Source organism: Salvelinus sp. IW2-2015, linkage group LG8 (genome assembly GCF_002910315.2).
Source record: "Salvelinus sp. IW2-2015 linkage group LG8, ASM291031v2, whole genome shotgun sequence".
NCBI lineage: Eukaryota > Metazoa > Chordata > Actinopteri > Salmoniformes > Salmonidae > Salvelinus > Salvelinus sp. IW2-2015.
In genome coordinates, this window is record NC_036848.1 from 15,566,357 (window position 1) to 15,582,728 (window position 16,372).

The 16,372-nt window shown below is 43.0% G+C and overlaps 2 protein-coding genes and 1 pseudogene across 3 annotated transcripts in view; 1 reads left to right on the top strand and 2 right to left on the bottom strand.

Annotated features, from left to right (window-relative positions):
• Positions 1-1,225: 1,225 nt before the first annotated feature.
• On the bottom strand, positions 1,226-2,632 carry LOC111967528 (probable pancreatic secretory proteinase inhibitor). Of its 2 annotated transcripts, none has more exons than XM_023992616.2 (4): positions 2,354-2,632; positions 2,129-2,160; positions 1,855-1,967; positions 1,226-1,489 (listed from the first exon to the last, which is right to left on the bottom strand). In XM_023992616.2, the coding sequence occupies exons 1-4, from the start codon at positions 2,403-2,405 to the stop codon at positions 1,444-1,446; spliced, it is 243 nt and encodes an 80-aa protein (XP_023848384.1). In that variant the 5' UTR covers positions 2,406-2,632; the 3' UTR covers positions 1,226-1,443. The 2 variants fall into 2 exon arrangements, with proteins under 2 accessions (XP_023848384.1, XP_023848383.1); XM_023992615.2 differs by having other exon boundaries at positions 2,129-2,163; positions 2,354-2,623.
• A 4,738-nt stretch (positions 2,633-7,370) lies between these two features.
• Positions 7,371-8,395, top strand: LOC111968182 (protein NipSnap homolog 3A-like; annotated as a pseudogene).
• A 1,810-nt stretch (positions 8,396-10,205) lies between these two features.
• The window catches only part of LOC111967529 (phospholipid-transporting ATPase ABCA1-like), a 44,651-nt gene continuing 38,484 nt past the window's right edge, over positions 10,206-16,372 (bottom strand). The window contains exons 29-37 of the mRNA XM_023992618.2: positions 15,839-16,099; positions 15,577-15,700; positions 15,168-15,481; positions 14,944-15,050; positions 14,562-14,838; positions 13,913-14,016; positions 12,877-12,969; positions 12,056-12,299; positions 10,206-11,877 (exon numbers count right to left, since the gene is read on the bottom strand). Coding sequence (XP_023848386.1) covers positions 11,722-11,877; positions 12,056-12,299; positions 12,877-12,969; positions 13,913-14,016; positions 14,562-14,838; positions 14,944-15,050; positions 15,168-15,481; positions 15,577-15,700; positions 15,839-16,099 — 1,680 coding nt within the window. The 3' untranslated portion in view covers positions 10,206-11,721. The remainder of the gene's footprint in view (positions 11,878-12,055; positions 12,300-12,876; positions 12,970-13,912; positions 14,017-14,561; positions 14,839-14,943; positions 15,051-15,167; positions 15,482-15,576; positions 15,701-15,838; positions 16,100-16,372) is intronic.

The window sequence follows — 16,372 nt, forward strand, 5'->3', positions numbered from 1 at the left end:
CACTGCTAGTATGCATTAATCTAACTTGGACTTGACTTGGCATACAGTACAGGTGAGTCCAGGAGAGCATGAGCAGGGTTACTGTGACTTGGTACACAGTACAGGTGAGTCCAGGAGGGAGAGCGTGAGCAGGGTTACTTTGACTTGGTACACAGTACAGGTGAGTCCAGGAGAGCATAGCAGGGTTACTGTGACTTGGCATACAGTACAGGTGAGTCCAGGAGAGCATGAGCAGGGTTACTGTGACTTGGTATACAGTACAGGTGAGTCCAGGAGAGCATGAGCAGGGTTACTGTGACTTGGCATACAGTACAGGTGAGTCGTGGAGAGGATGTTAGGGTTATCCTAAGCTAGGGACAGGCCCACTGGGGAAAAACTGGTTGAATCAAGTTGTTTCTACATGATTTCAACCCCCCAAAATCTATGTGATGACATTGAATCAATGTGGAAAACTAATCAAATTTGCAAAAAGTAATCAACATACGGGCATTTCTTTTTTTTTCACCCAACTTTTAACCTAAATTCAATCACATGCTGATTGTTTTTGTTGAATTTACGTTATTTGACAACTCAACTAGACTGGTGAACAACACCGGACTAACCACACTTCCCTGAGGAGTRTCACTGTCACTTCAAACCCCTAAATGTGCACTTCTGAGGGGGAACAATAATGTCTTCAATGATAAAATGGTCTGCAAGTAAACGTTTACGGTGCATGCCGCACCTACCGCGCTGGAGTGTGTGGTCAATCATGGTTTACAACATTAGCTCCACATTTCTAAACCCTCCTACCCACCTCAGTACCTCTGAGAAAAAGARAAAAAAAGAGCCCTACTAACTTCGAAAAGACCCCCCCCCCCAATCCCTTCCAACCCCTACACTTCAATCTTTCCCTCTTCAACATACTTAAAATATAACACGCTCCAACATTTCAGCGACCATACACTCCAAACACAAACCATTCACATGCTGCCAAGCAGTGACACAAGAAACGGAGGAAAATACAGCAAAAACTGAAGTATATTTGTTGTAGCGGCCTCATGTGGCTTTTTCAAGTTACTACTACCAATAATTTGACTGAAATTCTATTTTTACTGTAGTGGAAGTGTAATTTATGTCATTATTCATGTGGTATGTTGATTGAAATACAACAAAACATTTACAAACCAATGTGGACAACATAAGGAGCATCTGGACATGTAATGATAAAAGATTCTACAGGAGCTGGGACTGAAATCGATTTATTCTTTACAAAGATAGTGTTACAATGTAATACAAATCAATATGAATATATAAAGTGTGTGTGCGTAAGTGATGAGCGAGTGTGGGTGTTCCATWWAAAAAAAAAACTTCTACAACCAATTCTGATTCTTTCTGTGATTGATAAAGATACATGTGATAATATTATCACTTCCTCGGTGGAATCATCAGTAGGCCTTCTCTTCAGCAACTTCCATCTTTCACTATCAAGATGTCTGCATTGGTTTCCCTGGAAAGAGAGACGGTCAGAATGATTTAAGAAAGCATACTTTGCTGAGTATTAAGAAAGCATATATTGCTGAGTATTTTCAGACTTTGATCTTCTCCAGTGGACTAATTCTGAGCTAATTCTGTGTTATACATATATTTTTTGTCATAGGCAAAAAGCCTCGTTGCCAGATCTCTTTGTACAGACATGCCACCAGGGGTCTCTTCACAGTCCCCAGTTTCAAAATGAATTCATGGCATGGTTGTATTATTTGTATATTGTTGTATTTTACATTTGTATGACTGTCCTTGTCTATCAGTGTATCAGTGGTTTGTTACTTGTCCTGTAGCTGCTGCTTCAATTAAACTGATATGTGGTAGACTCACATCCGGTGAACACACAGAGAGCACTCGTTGGGGTAAGTATTTCCATCATTGCCACACACTGGGGAGTAGTTGAGCGGGCACGCCTGGGTTAGGCTCATATCCCCACAGGAAGGCTGGTAAAATAATGAAATAACATTTCAAGATGATATCATCTTTTGACTCCAACCCTGGTTGGTGTTTTATATTCACACATTTAAATTCACATGAATTCATTTGTAGCTGCCAAATTAGTTTMGGGAACTGTAATGATAATATTTGAATGGCAGCCTCTCACCCTCCTGTTGAGTCTTGATCGGTCCTCTGCGTCTGCTAATGTGACACATAAGTCGAATTTAGCACATTATTCTTTATCATAATCACTTATTGTTCTCATATAGGGCTTAATGAACAGTACAATAGACAGTATAACCGTTGTCATTTTTTTGACAAACTACAGTTCCTATATTGAAAGGAATTATGAAATATGTACAAAATAGTCCAAAGTTATTCATGTACTTACCTGCAGAAAAGAAGACAGCCAGACAGACTAGCAAAATAGTTTTCCCAACCATGTTCGTGTGGTCTGGCCAAAAGAGATCAAATTCAACTGATAAAATAGTTGGTATAGGTCCAATTACYGAATGCAGCTCCAAAAGTACAATATAAYCTCTATTATATCTCCTTTGCTTCTGTATTATCTGCGATGTGCCTTGCTCAAGGTCTGCTGTTGGTTTGGAACCTGGGGATGCTGTTGCTTGGTCATATAGTGGAGGCGCGTCTGTTTGTCTGTGAAATAATGTGACCCTGTGTTGTGTAAAGCTGATGTTTTGACGCCCCTGCACCTGACCAGCCCGCCGGCAACAGTTACAACAGAGCCGCCCTATTGTCCAGGTCTTTATTAAGGGATGAACATTCCTACTGCCTAAATATTGCTGAGCACACTAAAAACAGGGAGGGTGGCAGGTGTGCGTGACACTGGTGTTGTTGATGATGAAATGCATACATATTGACCAAGAGTTTACTATGGTACATGTTTKTAAGCTCTGAATTAAAGATTGCACATTATGTTCACTGAATTTGTCCTGATTTTGTAATATTTTGGGCCACACAAAAAATATGGTCCGGTCTTGTTTCAACCTGTATGGTAGGCTAATTTAGTTTCACTAGGCATAGAGTTGGCCGACTTACACGGGGTGTACAAAACATAAAGAACACCTGCTCTTTCCATGACATAGACTGATCAGGTGAATCCAGGTGAACCCTTATTGACGTCACTTGTTAAATCCACTTCAATCAGTGTAGATGAATGGGAGGAGACAGGTTAAAGAATGATTTATAAGCCTTGAGACAATTCAGCAAGAGAAAASATTTAAGCGCCTTTGAACAGGGTATGGTGGTAGGTGCACCGGTTTGTGTCAAGAACTGCCACGCTGCTGGGGTTTTCACATTCAACAGATTCCCATGTGTATCAAGAATGGACATCCAGTCAACTTGAACCAACTGTGGGAAGCATTGGAGTCAACATGGGCCAGCTTCCCTGTTGAACGCTTTCGACACCTGGTAGAGTCCATGCCCAGACAAATTGAGGCTGTTCTGAGGGCAAAAGGGGAGGCTGAAACTCAATATTAGGAAGGTGTTCTTAATGTTTTTTACACTCAGTGTATATTGTCTGTGTGCTAATGCATATATGAGGCCCTCATTCCCAGAATTCTTTGAACTAGAGCAAACAAGATKATAATTCAGGGCTCATTTGTATTTTTTATTTCGAATGAACACATGACTTCAATGCGTAATCAATCAAATATTATTTGTATATTGCTTTTGTCACAGAATGCTTAATAAAATATGGACGCAAATCCTAATATTAGTGACAGAGAGGAAGAAAGCTTGAGGAATGTACTAGACTCTAGTGGAGGGGACATCTTCATCTGGATTGGTTTAATTTAGAGTATAAATTATATTACTTTATTATTACTCATAATACTTGAACTCACCAAAGTGTGGATATAAACGTCATGTCATGAAAAGTCATGACATTCAGATCAAAGGCGTCGGGTTTTTTCATGGATCATTCAACTTTTAACCTCTCGTCTTCCGTAGTCTACAACTGCAGAACCCAACACAAAAACGGTTTACTGAACTCACCGTATACTTTTGGATACATTGTAACTAACACTAGTGTTATTGCAAACCCGTTTAAACGAGATGTTTACAGTAAGAAATGCATTTTGCAGATCGTCAAATCTAATAGAAAATATTTTTGAAAAACGGTGACGTGGTAAATTTGGAMTATTGATTTGATCTACGATTATGAGGGCAAATTGATGTATTGTTTGTTCACATCAATATATTGTAGAAGTTCGCTTTTGTAACTTGATAACAATCATCATGTTTGACAAAAATCTATGTGAGTTCCAGTTTGTGCATATTACCTCAATTACCTCGACTAACCGGTGCACCCGCATATTGACTCTTTACCGGTATCCCCCTGTATATAGTCTCGTTATTATTTTACTGCTGTTCTTTAATTACTTGTTACTTTTATTTCTTATTCTTATTTGTACTGCAATGTTGGTTTGGGGCTCGTAAGTAAGCATTTCACTGTAAGGTCTACACATGTTGTATTCGACGCAAGTGACTAATAATAAAATGTGATAGTCAAGCTGTAACATGCCATTGGTCTGGAATGTTTTGTACAATTCTACTGTATTTGAGTCCACTACATAGTAAGAGCTACCCAGCTAAAAACAAACATACCCACAACTTTAGAGAACGTTCCCTTAATTGTCTCATTAGGTCATTAACGAACGTTTTYATAAGAATGTTCCAGTAATTTGCAAGGACTATTTCCAGACCATTAACTTCATGTCAAACAGAACTTACCCAGAATGTTGTTATCATGTTCTCAGAAAATTCAATAATAATGTTCGAGAAACATTCATTGGAACGTTGCAAGAATATTCCACTGTCTAGTTCATCAACAAATACTTTTCTCATTTTGTCAGGAACCATAAACTGGTATTGGCTGTGACCATTTTATTTGATAATGCATGGATTTTAATCCGTTTTCCCAAAATACCTTTGCAGAGGTCATTACCATCACACAATAAAACATTATATTTTAATTTAAAACTGAATGACAAACACATACAACCCTCAGAAAACTGGACACATGAATGTTCTTGCAAAGTCCCATGAAATGTGTCTAGAACATTAATATTGATATTCTGAGAACATGTTAACCACGTTCTGGGTAAGTTCYKTTTTACATTAAGGGAACGCCAAAACATGCTAAATAGGTTCTCAGGAGGTTTTTGCTAACATACACAGGTTCTGGCTGTGCCACCCAAGGACTTCAGAGACTTGTCACGAAGCCACTTCTGCGTTGGCTTGGCTGTGTGCTTAGGGTCTTTGCCCTGTTGGAAGGTGAACCTTCACCCCAGTCTAAGGTCCTGAGCTCTCTGGAGCAGGTTTTCATCAAGGATCTCTGTGTAATTTGCTCCCTTCATCTTTCCCTCGATCCTGGCTAGTCTCCCAGTCCCTGCCGCCGAAAAACATTCCCGCCAGGTTTCCTCTAGACGTGACGCTTGGCATTCAGGCCAAAGAGTTCCATCTTGGTTTCATCAGACCAGAGATTCTGTTTCTCATGGTCTAAGTCCTTTAGGTGTCTTTTGGCAAACTCCAAGCGGGCTGTCATTTGCCTTTTACTGAGGAGTGGCTTCCGTCTGRCCACTCTACCATAAAGRCCTRATTGGTGGAGTGCTGCAGAGATGGTTGTCCTTCTGGAAGATTCTCCCATCTCCACAGAGGAACTCTGGAGCTCAATCAGAGTGACAATCGGGTTCTTGGTCACCTCCCTGACAAAGGCCCTTCTCCCCCGATTGCTCAGTTTGGCTGGCCGGCCAGCTCTAGGAAGTGTCTTGGTGGTTCCAAACTTCTTCCATTTAAGAATAATGGAGGCCACTGTGTTCTAGGGGACCTTCAATGCTGCAGAAATGTTTTTGTACCCTTCCCCAGACCTGTTCCTTGACACAATCCTGTCTCGGAGCTCTTTGGACAATTCCTTCGACCTCGTGGCTTGGTTTTTGCTCTGACATGCATTGTCAACCATGGGACCTTATATAGACAGGTGTGTGCCTTTCCAACTCATGTGCAATCAATTGAATTTACCGCAGGTGGCCTCCAATCCAGTTGTAGAAACATCTCAAGGATGATCAATGGAAACAGGATGCACCTGAGCTCAATTTAGAGTCTCATAGCAAAGGGTCTGAATACTTATGTAAATAAGGTATTTTTTAAGAAATTTGCAAGAATTTCTGAAAACCTGTTTCCGCTTTGTCATTATGGGTTATTGTGTGTAGATYGATGAGGATTTTTAAAAATGTAATCCATTTTAGAATAAAGCTGTAACGTAACAAAATGTGTAAAGAATCAAGGGGTCTGAATACTTTCCGAATGCATTGTATATCACACTATCTCCTATTGTTGTGTTACTATCTAGACAGTTATGCCCTGCTGGCCGGTGTGCGAGCATCCTTGGCTCAGGACCCCAACTGGATTGAGGAGTGTGTGTGTGTGTGTGTGTGTGTGTGTGTGTGTGTGTGTGTGTGTGTGTGCTGGTGTGTGTGTGTGTGTGTGTGTGTGTGTGTGTGTGTGTGTGTGTGTGTGTGTGTGTGTGTGTGTGTGTGTGTGTGTGTGTGTGTGTGTGTGTGTGTGGACGTGTTTAACTATTCTTGTGGGGACCAGAAGTCCCTACAAGTAGTAACGAACAAAAAGTTGACCAGCTGGGGACATTTTGTTAGTCCCCACAAGGTCAAATGCTATTTCTGGGGGTTTAGGGTTAAGGTTAGAATTAGTGTTAGTAGGGTTAGGAGCTAGGGTTAGGTTTAGGGTTAGGATAAAGTTGAGGTTTTTGGGTTAGGGTTAGGGTAAGAGTACGGGTTAGGATTAGGGTTAGGGGTTAGGGAAAATAGGATTTTGAGGGTTAGGAGCTAGGGTTAGGTTTAGGGTTAGGATAAAGTTGAGGTTTTTGGGTTAGGGTTAGGGTTAGGGTTAGGGTAGAAGTACGGGTAGGGGTTAGGGAAAATAGGATTTTGATGGGATGAATTGTATGTCCCCACAAGGTTAGCTGTACAAGACTGTGTGTGTGTGTGGTGTGTGTGTGTGTGTGTGTGTGTGTGTGTGTGTGTGGTGGTGTGTGTGGTGTGTGTGTGTGTGTGTGTGTGTGTGTGTGTGTGTGTGGGGAGAAATAAGAGAGAGAGCATTGTGTATTGACCCCCTGTGTTATCTCCGTGGACCACTAATCTAGCACTAGTCTTGTAAACAACAGGATTGTTTTTGTTGGGCAGTTACGTCTGTACACATTCCTCGTAAGTACTGGACAGTGTTTTTTTTTTTTTACAGGAAATGAAATCGGCACTGTTTTCCCAAAGATGTGCTGAGTCTGCATTAGTGATTTCACCACTGGTTGTCCCTAACTCCCTTTCAAACAGATACACTTTAGCCAAGTAGTCTTTGCACATTACATTCATACACAAATGGTAAACAAAATCACTGTGTTCCAAGTAGGTTAAAGACCCTGTCAATACTACATTTCCCTGGCCAAGGAGTTTATGTGTGTGCTATGTGTTGTGTCACCTTACATAGTTGAATGCAGTCGGTAAACTGCTCAGGAATAAAAGTGTCTGTAAAATAGCTAAATATAAAAACGTGGGTAAAAGAGTTGGGGGTCGGTTTGGAATTGTGCATAATTGTGCATGTGTTTCAGGAGTGTATGAGTTGCGGTCCTTCCAGATGCATCCGGGGGTTCCAGCGGTGTGGGGGGAGGCCTTCCAGGCTGCAGTCAGTGCCCACGCTGCCGGGGGGCACGCCCACCTGGTGGGGGTCTTTCACAGTGAGTTTGGATAGCTCAACAACGGTACAGTGAGGACAGGGACTAGATCAATGGTGATCAGGATGAAACGATATAATACTACATGGGTAACACTATGAGATTATAATATGAATGCAGTAGTGTGAGGTCAAATGGGATTTCTCCTTCTGTGTGCCAGTCAATGCCCTGTGGTGGTACGAGAGTCCGGACCAGCGGGCAGCGCTATGCCACAAAGTCCATGGGGATGCCAGGGTAGTGGCAGCCGGTAAACCCTTCAATTTATTCCCTTTTTAATACAAGTAGAAAATGGAAGTTTGACGGCTCTATTCAAATCAAATTTATTTATATAGCCCTTCTTACATCAGCTGATATCTCAAAGTGCTGTACAGAAACCCAGCCTAAAACCCCAAACAGCAAGCAATGCAGGTGTAGAAGCATGGTGGCTAGGAAAAACTCCCTAGAAAGGCCAAAACCTAGGAAGAAACCTAGAGAGGAAGAAACCTGTGGCCCCATCCGATGATACCCCCGGACAGGGCCAAACAGGAAGGATATTCACATTTTAGTTTCTATCTGCACTCTTCTAAATGTACCCCCCCCCCCCCCCCCCCCACAGTGAGGGAGAGTGTGACCTACCTGGGGTCGCAGATGAACAAACTCATGTTCCCCTGCCCCTACTCTCCCCTCAAGTGATCTCACACTGAAACACGGGATTGAAGAGAATAACCCTCAACTGGGTCTGATATGCTGTCAATCTGATACGTGCCTTACACTGTTTATAGACCTAAGTAGAGGTAATAAAACACTACTGAGATTTCTTATTAAATCAGTGGACCAATTAAATCAATTAAATCAGTGGTGATCCAGTCATCTAAATGTGATAGACATTAGGACTCAAATCATTTATTACTTGTAATTATGCATTATAGATTGAAGATTATATGATGGACACCCTAGACCAAGTTTAGGATCACGGTTATAACAATGTTTATCATTCTTAGGGTTTGGCGCTATCCAGGTTTTCATACCGTTTCTGTACCATACCGGGGTATACGGTATTACCGAATGTGCACACAAGGGGTGCTATTTACAATTTAGGCAACAGGGATCTTAATCCAGGGGGGGTGTCACTACTGGGCGGTAGTCATGGTTACCGTGGCTTTCTTGAGCACAGGGACAATGGTGGTCTGCTTGAAACATGTAGGTATTACAGACTGGGTCAGGGAGAGGTTGAAAATATCAGTGAAGACAATTGCCTGCTCGTCAGTGCATGCTCTGAGTACGCGTCCTGGTAATACATCTGGCCCTGCGGCCTTGTGAATGTTAACCTGTTTAAAGGTCTTACTCACATCAGCTACGGAGAGCATGATCACACAGTCGTCCGGAACAGCTGGTGCGTTCATGCATGGTTCAGTGTTGCTAGCCTCGATTTAGCTCGTCTGGTAGGCTCGCGTCACTGGACAGCTCACGGCTGTGTTTCCATTTGGAATCCCATGATAGTTTGCAAGCCCTGCCACATCTGATGAGTATCAGAGCCGGTGTAGTAGGATTTGATCTTGCCTGTTTGATGGTTCGTTGGAGGGCGAAGCGGGATTTCTTATAAGTGTCCGGATTAGTGTTACGCTCCCTGAAAGCGGCAGGTCTAGCCTTTAGGGCTCCCGAGTGGCGCAGAGGTCTAAGGCACTGCATCTCAGTGCTAGAGGCATCACTACAGATCCTGGTTCGATTCMAGGSYGTRTCATAACCGGCCGTGATTGGGAGTCCCATAGGGCGGCGCACAATTGGTCCAGCGTCGTCCGGGTTAGGGTTTGGCTGGGGTAGGCCGTCATTGTAAATGAGAATTTGTTCTTAACTGACTTGCCTAGAATTGTTTAGTTCAGTCAGGATGTTGCCTGTAATCCATGGCTTCTGGTTGGGATATGTACGTATGGTTACCGTGGGCAATATGTTGTCGATGCACTTATTGATGCAGCAGGTGACTGAGGTAGTTTAATCCTCAATGCCATCGGATGAATCCTGGAACATATTCCAGTCTGTGCTAGTGAAACAGTCCTGTAGCTTAGCATCCACTTCATCAAACCACATCCGTATTGAGCACGTCACTGGTATTTCCTGTTTGAGTTTTTGCTTGTAATCAGGAATCAGGAGGATAGAGTTATGGCCAGATTTGCCAAATAGAGGGTGATGGATAGCTTTGTATGCGTCTCTGTGTGTGGAGTAATGGTGATTTTACCCACCTGTCTTGGACCCTTCCTAGATCAAATCCTTGCTCTCAAAAACAATTCTGTGCGTGCAGCAAGCTGTGAGTAACATTTTTGAGTTAGTTATATAACTTTATGAGCTGGGATGTCTGTCCTGCAAATACTTTAGGTCAGAGAGTGTRTAACATTTTCGCAACGTGCTCGTTAGCATTTAGTTATCATTCTCTATGGGATTTTACATTTCCTTTTTAGCATTGCTAACCTTCGGATTACAATAACTTTACAGCCATGTTGACACAAGATAAAGATTTGTTCAGTTTTATTGTGTAAATAAGTATTGTACAGAGCGAGTAACAGATATTCCCACAGCCTTTTCTCAATACATTAAAAACGTAAACGGCTATTAAATAAAGACAATTTTCTTGGTAGAACAATAAACGATTGTATACATAGTCTGTGGAAATTCCAGTGCAAAACAATTATCCAATTAACACCACAAATAAAGTGCTTGGAATGTCGAACTGGCCTCATTTCAGGCAAGCTTTGTGTTTCGAAATACTGAGACTTTTTACCCGAAGAACCACTTATTAATTTCACAATAAATGGCACTTGACTGCACCAGTCTTTGCAGACACAGGACAAGCCCACAGGTTACACTTTATGACAGAAATTCAAAACTGACTCGGCACTGTCAGCTTTGAAAAATCAATTTACATTTTGCAGACGCTCTTGTCCAGAGCGACTTACTGGAGCGTTTAAGGTAAGTGCCTTCCTTAAGGGCACAGACAGATTTGTCACCTAGTTGGCTCTGGGATTCAAACCAGCAACCTTTCGGTTACTGGCCCTATGCTCTTACCCACTAGGCTACCTGCCACCTTACAGTAGGCATTATCATGTTATTTAATTTACTATTGTCAACCCATTGAGGGGATGTTTCTGTGTTCTGCTAGTGGTTAGGCGGTGAAAATAGAGTCCTTCAAACAGTTGATTTGTCTGTCAGGGCACTGTGGTATGTATGTTGAGGTATTCATTGCAAACTGATAGTCAACAACAAAACAAATCTTTTCATTTCCTTAAAAAAAATCTATAAAATCTATTGTTTCCTTTTTTTTTTTWAACTGGTACAGTACTTTGCATAGTATACATTGGAAAGTGTACATAGTCTCCGATTGGTGTGTTTCAAAATGGTTGAGTCCACTACATAGTAAACTACTGAACTAGAAGGAAGAACATTCATGGTTACAGTAATGCCACAATGGACTCAGCCAAACCTAATAAGAAAACTATATATATATATTGTTTATATATTCATGATCAATTTACATATATAAATAAAAAAGGCACATCTTTAAAAACAAATCAAACATAAGGAATTCAGATTGGCCATGGGAATGGTTGGGTTTCTTCATCATGTCATTCTGGTCTTGGAGCACAAAACAGAAATGTCATTGGAAGAAACCAGTTGGAATTACACAAATTAGAAAATATCGCAGTTTCCACAAAAATATACACCGCCACAGCCTAACATCTGCTGAAGCACATGATAAAATTATGGCAGTTATTCAAGTTTAATACTCTTTCTTTCTCCTTAATGACTATTGTGAGGGGCACTCTTGGGCCCCAAATCGCTTCAGCGCGAGTGAGAAACTTTGCATTGACTTGCATTGAGCTTTCCAGCCAGGCCCTTACGAGAGCAACACCTCTGGCTGAAGAATTAAAACAAGTATGAAAACACTACTGTAATAATACAGCAAATTCTGTCCAACACTGTTTGCGGGTTTAAGTTCCAGTTTTGGGTGGAAGATGGTGTCCGTCCGCTCACACCAAGCTCTCCTTTAGCCTCTCCTCGGCTAGCTTCTCTTCAGCCTGCCGTGAGCTGAGCGGGGTAATGTCCACCACCGCCTCTTTGCGCTTTACTGAATTGTCTTTTGAGTGGTAATCGTCACTCTGGTCCTTGGCAAAGTTCACAAAAACCTGGTAGAGAAGAGACGAGAGTGTCAGCTGTCATCACTGTACATTCCAATCCGGTCTACTAATCGAAGAACATACAGAAAGATGCAAATGCATGGTGCTGTAATCCACAAGTAATCAAACTTTAACAAAAATACGTTTTGACCACAAAGCCTTTAGCCAGCGATGGATGGCGTCTTACCTGGTCCAGTGTGGTCTGCGACACGGAGTAGTCCTCTATCCGAAGAAGGTCCTTGTTCTTGGCCAGGATGCTGAAGATGTGTGCCAGGGAGGTGAGTGAGGAGGACAGCTGGTACTGCAGCATGTTCCTGTGCTTCTCCTTCAGGGTGCTGCCAGGCAGCTTACTCTCAATGAACTTCATCACCGGCGGCAGGTCAGGGTCCGGCCCAGCCACACGCAGAATGATGGTGTAGCCGTCTCCGAACCTGGAGAGATAAAAACAAAACAAGATAATTAAGTGATAATGCTCGAGAAGTCTGTGTTTGGAGGATATATTGGCACGGGTGTTGTTAGGCCAGAGACGAAGTCGATAATGTCTAGATGCTTTTTATAGTGGAGATCAAGTTTATAAATTGCTAGGCTGATAAGACAGTAGAATGCGCAGTCAGATGGAACAGAGTAAATAGGCATTTATTTACATTTTATTTAACCTTTATTTCACTTGGCAAGTCAGTTAAGAATAAATTCTTATTTACGATGACGGCCTACCAAAAGGCAAAAGGCCTCCTGCGGGAACGGGGATTAAAAAAATATATATATATATAAATAAATATAGGACAAAATACACATCACGACAAGAGAGACTACATAACGTCATAGAGTTAGCCAGTGGTAAATTGTGGAATAGACACCAGCTGGAACGTGGTTTTAACCAATCAGCATTCAGGATTAGACCCACCCGTTGTATAATCAATGGATAATTTGTGCCAATTTATTGAAAACCACAACTTTGTAGGTATTGACTTGCTTTATATGTACCCGTGAAATTATTTGTCATCTTACCTGTTCTTTAGGTGCTGAACGCTCCCCAAGCAGCGGAACCTGCCATTGACCATAATGGCCATTCTGGTGCACAGGGCCTCACATTCCTCCATACTGAAGACACAAAATGGCAGACACAGACATTAGATACAGTGTAAAGGAACTGCTGAACTATGAACCACATCCCTGCAAAGGTTTAACAGTAGCAGAACACTCAGAAAGCTATTAATGTCAACAGCATGCACAGTAAGTGGATAAGCAATACTTTAAACCATGTAAGCTACGTAGTACAAGCCGATAGGCTACATCAGGGATTGGCAACTGGGGGCCTGCATGGCCCTTGGATCAATTTTGCAACTCAGTCGGGGTCTCAGCTTACTGTTGAGAGTTAGAATAGTACGAAACACAAGGTGCAATTTCGAAATGTGGTTGTGCATCAGCAGGGTTTCTCTTGTTATGTCAGTTACTGATAGTCAATTTGCCAGCTTACATTTTTTAGATTGCTAAATTAGTTTAACTGCCAGCTAACTAAACTTGAACTAACGGCCCGGGGGGGCCCCCATTAATTTTGTTAGTCAGTCTCACTCAGATATCATATTAAAAACTGCAAACATTTCTCTCCACCCTTTGGCAAAATGTGTAGAATTGCAGGAAATTAGCTTTAAAACTGCAGCATTTTCCCTACACACCATGGCAAAATGTGTAGAATTGCACGAAATGAACAAAAAATAACTTACATTTCTCTCTGCTGTCAAGAGAGGGGGCCACTAAAATGTTTTGCTTGCAGTGTGGGCAGGGGGAGGGGTGTGTGGGTATGCAGACACGCAAGCAACAACGGCCCCTCCTGATGAGTTCAGATATTGCTGTGGTCCCCACCCCATCAAAGTTGCCAATCCCTGGGCTACATGGTGCTAAATGAGGTTTGACTAACCGCAGCCTATACTCATACATAAGCTATGTTGCCAACCAATCAACAGCAACAACGACCATGCATTTCAAAGTATAGCAGCTAGCTTTAAGCCTAGCATGGCTGAGGTATTAAGGTGTTTCTGGTTACCTGTGCGAGGTGAGCACCACGGAGCGTCCCTCCTTGATGATGCTGTGGATGCAGTTCCATAAGGCCCTGCGTGCTTTGGGGTCCATCCCAGTGGTGGGCTCGTCCTGTCACAAAGAGCACAGCTAGGTTGAGGTTGGCCCACAGATTGAGCAGGAAACACACAGAGAAGACCAGCAGCAGGGGGAAGCAAGGCATCATGGCCCTGCTAGTGCTGAATTATGAGATGAGAAATGCTAAGCTCTTGATTTCTCTCTTGGTTTGTTTCTGTCTCCCTTTCCTTTTTCTCGATGTCTATCGCTCTGGTTCTGTCTCTGCCCCTCCATTTATCCTTCTCTCAGTTTGAAACAAAATCAACAGCTGATCTCTCTGCAGCCCAATAGGAGCAAAACAAAAACATGCAATTTTCCAGGAACCCTTTGAGTTGACTGTGGCGTGCAGGCGGGAGAATTGTAATCTAACCCTCGTTACACAACCCTTGCAGCTGCAATCCCCACCGGGAGAACAATTAAACACCAGTCATCTGATTTAGAGGCCCCTTGATATTTCACATTGAGGTCACTGCCAAGCTGGGTCTGATCCCTTTGTGTTAGTAACACCATGTGTTGGTGTTTACAGTTTGTGTGTGTGTGTGCTGGGACATGGTGCGTACCAGGAACACGACGGGTGGTCCTCCTATCAGGGCCATGGCGGTGGAGAGTTTCCTCATGTTTCCTCCGCTGTAGCTTCCCGCTGCCTTGTCCACATACTTTACTAGGCCCAGCTTACGGATGCCCCATTCGGCAACTTCGCACACTTCCTTCTCGGGCACGCCGCGCAGGACGGCGTAGAACTCCAGGTGCTCTCTTCCTGTCAGCAGGTCGTTGATGGCGTCAAACTGAGGGCAGTAGCCCATGTTCTGGTGCACCTCGTCTATCTCCCGCAGTATACTGCCAAATCAAAATAAGTCCGTTAGTCTCACGTTTAGACTCACTGCTGAACCTCTCTACTGTAATACCTAGGGTGAGCTCTCTGGCACAAAATGGCTGCTTCACCTTTTTCCGGCCAGGAAAGCCTCTCCACTGGTGACTATGGAGTCTCCTGTCAGCATTTTGAAGATGGTGGTCTTTCCAGCTCCGTTCACACCCAAGAGGCCAAAGCACTGAGCGAGAAGACAGAGTTAATATCAGTGTTAAAATATACAGAATGAGCTTGAAAGAGATGGCATGTCATTACATTGTGTACTTACTACTTACTAGATTAAATTATGTAATCTTACCTCTCCAGGAGGGATGCCCACACACAGGCGGTCCACCGCCGGCTTCTGCTTCCTTTTGTAGACCTTGGTGAGCTGTCGGAGCTCCAGGATGTCTCCGTGTCCCAGTCCGTTGACGATCCTCTGCCTCTCTCTGGCCACGTCCTCGTCCTCCTCGCCTACCGGAGGGAGCTTGGTGTGCAGGTTAATGGGTTTGATGCAGAAGCGGTACTGGATGAGGACGGTGATGATGAAGAAGACCACTCCTTCCACGGCCATGGCAAACAGGTTCTTGCCCACCATGTCCCATTCCAGAGGGGATCGGAAGCGATTCTCACCTGTGTACAGGAGGAGTGTGTTTAGAAAAATGTTCAGAAGACACCTCTACGTTSAATTGGATAGAGAAATGGGTCATGGGAAATGCAGTTCTTACCGAATCTTTCCAGAGCGTCGGCCATGGCCTGGTTCTTCACCATGTCGATGAGGCCTCGACCCAAACAGAAGTGAGGAAATATCAGCAAAACGTTCTTCAGGATGTCATTGATACCTCCAATCTCCTGTAGAGGGAAGAGGAGGAATATTTAACCCTTTATGTCACCAGGTAAATGGATTATTAACTAATTATATATATATTTTTTACAATATGGTTAGGATGAGCACACCACGTTATGCAGCAAATGTGTGGTGTCACTTACGTTGTTCCCAAAGAGCTCCATGACAAAGGTGGAGATGCTGCCGTTGATGCCGATGAGGATGTTGACGGAGGTGAGCACCACGTAGGCCGTGCTGGGGATCTTAAAGAAGAAGGACGCCGGGTACATCAGAGGAGTGATAGACCAGCCATAGAGGAGCAGCAGCAGGGCCAGCACTGGCAGGTTGGTGGACGACACGTAGGCTTTTTGTTGGAAGCAGACAAAGATGATGATGACGAGCGTCGCCGGGACGATGTAGTTACACTGCAACACAAACGAGATGACAAGGTTAGCGGTCAATCAATAAAATGAATGATGTTCATGTAGCGCTTTAACAATAGTAGAAAACAGCTGCTAAATGCGCAAAAGAAACACTCAAAATGGCCGCTATTGTAAGGGGCTTAATGTAGTCGTATTCCAGGCACTCGGGAGAAGCCCATGGGAAATATTTTTTAATTTGAATTTTATTTAACCTTTTATTTAACTAGGCAAGTCAGTAAAGAACAAATTCTTATTTACAATGACGGCCTAGGAACA

Bases quoted from the DNA above. Each gene is read 5' to 3' on its own strand.
- LOC111967528 (XM_023992615.2), bottom strand. From the start codon at position 2,405: ATGGTTGGGAAAACTATTTTGCTAGTCTGTCTGGCTGTCTTCTTTTCT. The intron at 1,968-2,128 runs GTGAGAGGCTGC...TTATTTTACCAG, and splicing joins GATCAAGACTCAACAGGAGG to CCTTCCTGTGGGGATATGAG. The intron at 1,490-1,854 runs GTGAGTCTACCA...CTCTCTTTCCAG, and splicing joins TCTCTGTGTGTTCACCGGAT to GGAAACCAATGCAGACATCT.